The 4,954-nt window shown below is 36.0% G+C and overlaps 1 protein-coding gene across 1 annotated transcript in view; it reads left to right on the plus strand.

Annotated features, from left to right (window-relative positions):
* The window catches only part of LOC106883068 (aminoacyl tRNA synthase complex-interacting multifunctional protein 2), a 26,351-nt gene that overhangs the window by 17,396 nt on the left and 4,001 nt on the right, over window positions 1-4,954 (plus strand). The window contains exons 2-3 of the mRNA XM_014933944.2: window positions 2,757-2,900; window positions 4,193-4,436. Coding sequence (XP_014789430.1) covers window positions 2,757-2,900; window positions 4,193-4,436 — 388 coding nt within the window. The remainder of the gene's footprint in view (window positions 1-2,756; window positions 2,901-4,192; window positions 4,437-4,954) is intronic.

Raw genomic sequence — 4,954 nt, forward strand, 5'->3', positions numbered from 1 at the left:
TATATATATATATATATATATATATTGTCATGTAAAAAGTATCCAGTCCAGTGTGTAAAATGGTTGACATCATAAAGTGCATCCAGCTGTAAAAACCATGCCAAAGCAGTTGGTGGAGCTTGGTGCAGTCCTCTGGTTTACCAGATCCTGTCAAACCACCCAACCCATGCCAGCATGGAAGACTGACATTAAATAATGTAAATGATGAGTACCTGTGTATGTGTACACACACACATGATGTTTGTTGTTGTGGCAGTGTAGTTAGAGTATTGAAATTCTTGACCAAAGTTCACTGGTTCAAACTATAAGATTCTCTTGAAATTGGTTTTTATTATTTGTAATCTTTCAGTCATTAAATATGTTAATACTATGGCACAGGCACGACTGTGTGGTTAAGAAGTTTTCTTTGGAACTTAATGTTTTCAGGTTCAGTCCCATTGCATGGCACCTTGGGTGTCTTCAATTATAGCCTCAGGTTGACCAATACTTTGTGAGTTAATTTGGTAGATGGAAACTGCCGAAAACCTATGGTTGTTTAGCGAAGAGATTTGCTTCCCAAACCGTTTGGTTTTGGGTTCTGTCTCACTTCATGGAATCTTGGACAAGAGTCTTCTACCATAGCCTTTGGCCATCAACATTTATATACATGTACAGCCTTGTGAGTGGATTTAATTAACAGAATTGAAAGAAAATTGTTTTGTGTGTATGTGCGCGTTCGTGATAGTTGTAAATGAGCATCACCATCATATAAGTACTGTCACATACTTTCAATCTTCTGTGAAAACAAGTCCAGCTATGGGTAAATACTGCTTTGTTTAGAAAAGTATGAGGTTTGCAACAGGAAAGGCATCCTCCATAAAAAATCTACCTCAGCAAATTTTTTCTGACTCCTGCAAGTTTGGAAAAGTGGGCATTAAAATGATGTATATAAATGTTGATGAATGTTGATATTCTACACTTGTCCCTACTTGAGCAAAATGGTGATGACAGTACTCAGAAGGACCATCTGTATTAAGTACGGCTGACTGAGGTAAATAGCACAGATAATAGTTTTAGTTTTGTTATCTTGGAATGTTTAGTTTGTGGTAGATGGCTGCTAGTCTGTCCAAGTAAAGAGATGTTTTCCATTTATTGAAGGAAAAGTAATAAAGGTAATCTCTAGCAAATTGTGGTGGATAACAAGGGAAAATAAAATGAAAATGTTTGTGATCAAGAAAGGCGTTAGGTTTTGTTGAATGGTTTCATATGTATGGCAGCAGGATTCGGCTATTTGCCACCACTCCAAGAAAAGTCAAGTGGTTGCTGCAGAATTTCTACAACTTCACCAGCTTTAGGGCACAGTTGAGAAAGACACCAACCACTCTGCCTGCAACACTCCCTCTGTGTGTGTGTGCATACATTCAAACATATACATGTATATCCTTGTGATGTTTTCTTTAGGAATGCAAAGCTAACCTAAAATTTTTGTGTAAAAACAGTGAAATTTGCTTAACCCTCTTGATATCAATCTGCCTGAGGCTACTTCTGGTTCTATAATACAAATTCCCGGGTTCAAAGTAATCTAAATTAAAAATTCCTTCAAAATGTTATGTCAATTTATGTTCCTGACATCAGATTGATAAACACAAAATTATTTGACTAAATTCTTCATTATTTTCAAATCGGTTTGAAACAAGGGCAGCATGTATAAGTGCATAGAGACACTGTAAGTTGTAATGAAAGCGCATAAGTTTAATCTTTACCCTTTTTAAAAGGTGCTATGGATTAGAAAACATGCTCGATAAACTGTCAGTTTTGATTATCTGTTAAAGCTAATTTTACTTCATTTATATCACAAATGATCTCATTATTTATGGCTTATGTTTCATACCCATATTTTCCCCCCGTAAAATGATGAAAATATTAGGGGGCTTATGGCTACTTGGTGCAGGCAAAGGGAAACTACTCCAGTTTACTTGTTCTAATGTGTTTCTAAAAATTTCATTTACTGATGAGACTGTCTTGTAAACTATTATCATGGAATTAGTTGCAGTTCAGTAGTATATCTGCTTGGTTGTAAATACCTTTGTGGGATGAATTTAATATGGAATTTACCATTACCGTTTCTCAACACTCATCACCTACAACCCTTAATCAGGACTTCAATATCGATAATGGAGAAGAAATACTTAAACCTAAGAAAATATGTGTTAATTTTTGTAGTATTCTCCTACATAGTGAGAAAGTTACTACCATGTTTATTTGCAGTTTGGTTGAATGAAAAGTCATAAGCATTAAGTGGTGGACAGAGTATAGCACAATATGAGGGAGCCTCTATGTGGTATTCAACCTACCAGAAAGAGTAGTCAAATCTTCAAATACATCCTATTAGCTTTGAAAAAAAAAGAAGAAAAAAACAGTGGATAATATGGTTATGGAAATACTATCAGGTATAAAGACAGTCATATTTGGAATGCCTTTGATCATAGATCTGGTTGATCGGTTAATCATGTTAGACCCAGGGCTATAAACTACACAAATTACAAGAAAATGATCAACATTCTGGATGACAATTGTACACTTTTTGTCCAACTCCTCCAACTTTGTTTTTGTGATTATTTCTCAGAAATATTGAAGTGTAAGAATTAATACAAAAGGAGTTGTTTATTTTAGTTATCTTTTATATTGATTCTGGATTTAACTTTCAGATGCTTTCTTAGTTTTGATTTATTTCTGTTATATTGTTTTTTTGTTTTTTTTTCCTTTTCCACATGAAGACACTGACTGACCCAATTTCTCAACTTGAGATGCAACAAGCTGCTATCTTTGCTCGACTCAAAAGAATACAAGATGAATTAGATAAAATGTCATGTGGAAGTGAATGCCAGGAGAGTAGTCAGACATCGGGCCCTGTTCTAGATGTAAGTACAGTTTCAATTTGGCTCTTTGATGTCTCTTTTCTATAAAAAAAAAATGCTACAAAACATTGTCATGGATACTATTTGTGTGAAATGTTAGAACTAAGTTTTGCAATGGTATTCTTTGTTTAATGGTTAATCTTTTAAATGAGTTAACTGAGGAAAATAAAATTATCTCATTCTGGAGATGGTTTCTGTGTTAACAGACATGGCTGTGTGGTTGAGAAGTTTATTTCCCAGCCATATGTTTTAGGTTCAGTCCTGCTGTAGAGCACCTTTAAAAGCCTTGTAACTGGTTTTGGTAAACAGGAAGAGAGAGAAAATTGTTGTGTGTGTGCATGCATGCATGTGTTTACATCTGCAGCTATTTGTGCCAAATTGTAGTTTGTGGTGTTGTCAGTTTCTCCTGTCAACAATTTGTCTGGGCACTTCATGCCTTTGAAACTGTAGAATAAGTGATCTCTTACTTGTAAAACTGTTTAGGGTTAGTGTCAGGAAGGGCATTTAGCTGTAAAGCAATGCATCACATTACATTTTCATTTAACTCATGCTTGCATAGAAAAACTGGACATAAAAGGAATGGAATAGTAGAGCATTGATCTTTAACCATACACCAATCACTTATCTTTCTCTTCTCTCTTTATATATGGAGATGAGAAAATGGAAACAGAAAAAATATATATCAATATATGACCTCTGTTTCTGTGAAAGAAAACATGCAATGATAACTTCATGTTAGGGCTTTTCTGATCATTGTCATCATCATTGCTCTTTGGCCTGCTTTTTCTCTGTTGACATGTGTTGGATGAAACCTCTTCAAGTAGTATTCTAGGGATGGATGTCTTTCTTGGTGTTAACATTTACTTTCTTTTCAAGTAAGATTCTTTATTCCACAACTTTGTATGTTGAACTATCAAGCTGCCAGACATGTTGATTATGCAGGAAATAAATGCCACTGTTGCCCAAGCAGGGTTGATGCAAAGATGCATGGAAACACACACACCTCATTATGACCATCATCATTCTTATAATGCCCATTTTTTTCATACTTTCATGGGTCAGATGAAATTCGTTGGAATAGATTTTCTGTGGCCACATGCTCTTCCTGTCACCAACCCTCACTTGTTACCAAGCAGGATAATATTTTCCTATGGCTGAAAATGCCTCGTGTTTTATTTTTCATTTGAATTATGGTTACAAAAGGATAACCTAATAACTACAGAATAATAAACTTAATAATGATGTGTGATTTCTTTTTCTTGTATTTATATAATTTATTTTATTTTATTCTACAGAATGTTAAATTTCAAGATTTAGTGATTGGTGTTGACCCGAATTCAATCCCGTTGTCTATACTTATTCTATATCAAGAACTCTCACGAAGTTTGAAAGTTAAGCCTACTATATATGTTCATTCTTCTGTCGAGAAGAAACCTTCACCAAAACTACGTAATTTATTTGACTTGGCCACACCTTTGAAGAAACCGGAAGACAGTCGGCTGTCAAATGATCTGCTGCTTACAATTATTTACAAAAATGGTAAAAGAACCATTAGAACTACTTTTCTATTTGTCTTTTATCTTTTACATGTTTCAGTCATTTGACTGGGGCTTGATCTTGAAGGGTTTTCGAAGAACAAATTGATCCTGGTATTTATGAGTTTGGTACTTATTCTATTGGTGTCTTCTGCCAAACTGCTAAGTTACAGGGAGATATACAAATCAACACTGGTTGTCAAGTAGTGTTGTTGGACAAAGACATGCATACACACACACACATACGTCGTCGTTTAACGTCCGCTTTCCATGCTAGCATGGGTTGGACGATTTGACTGAGGACTGGTGAAACCAGATGACTACACCAGGCTCCAATCTGATTTGGCAGTGTTTCTACAGCTGGATGCCCTTCCTAACGCCAACCACTCAGAGAGTGTAGTGGGTGCTTTTACGTGTCACCCGCACGAAGGCCAGTCAGGTGGTACTGGCAACGGCCACGCTCATCTCGCTCGAGAAACCTCATGTGTCACCCGCACAAGAGCCGGCCCAGGGGCACCGGCA

This window comes from Octopus bimaculoides, chromosome 4 (genome assembly GCF_001194135.2).
Source record: "Octopus bimaculoides isolate UCB-OBI-ISO-001 chromosome 4, ASM119413v2, whole genome shotgun sequence".
Lineage (NCBI taxonomy): Eukaryota > Metazoa > Mollusca > Cephalopoda > Octopoda > Octopodidae > Octopus > Octopus bimaculoides.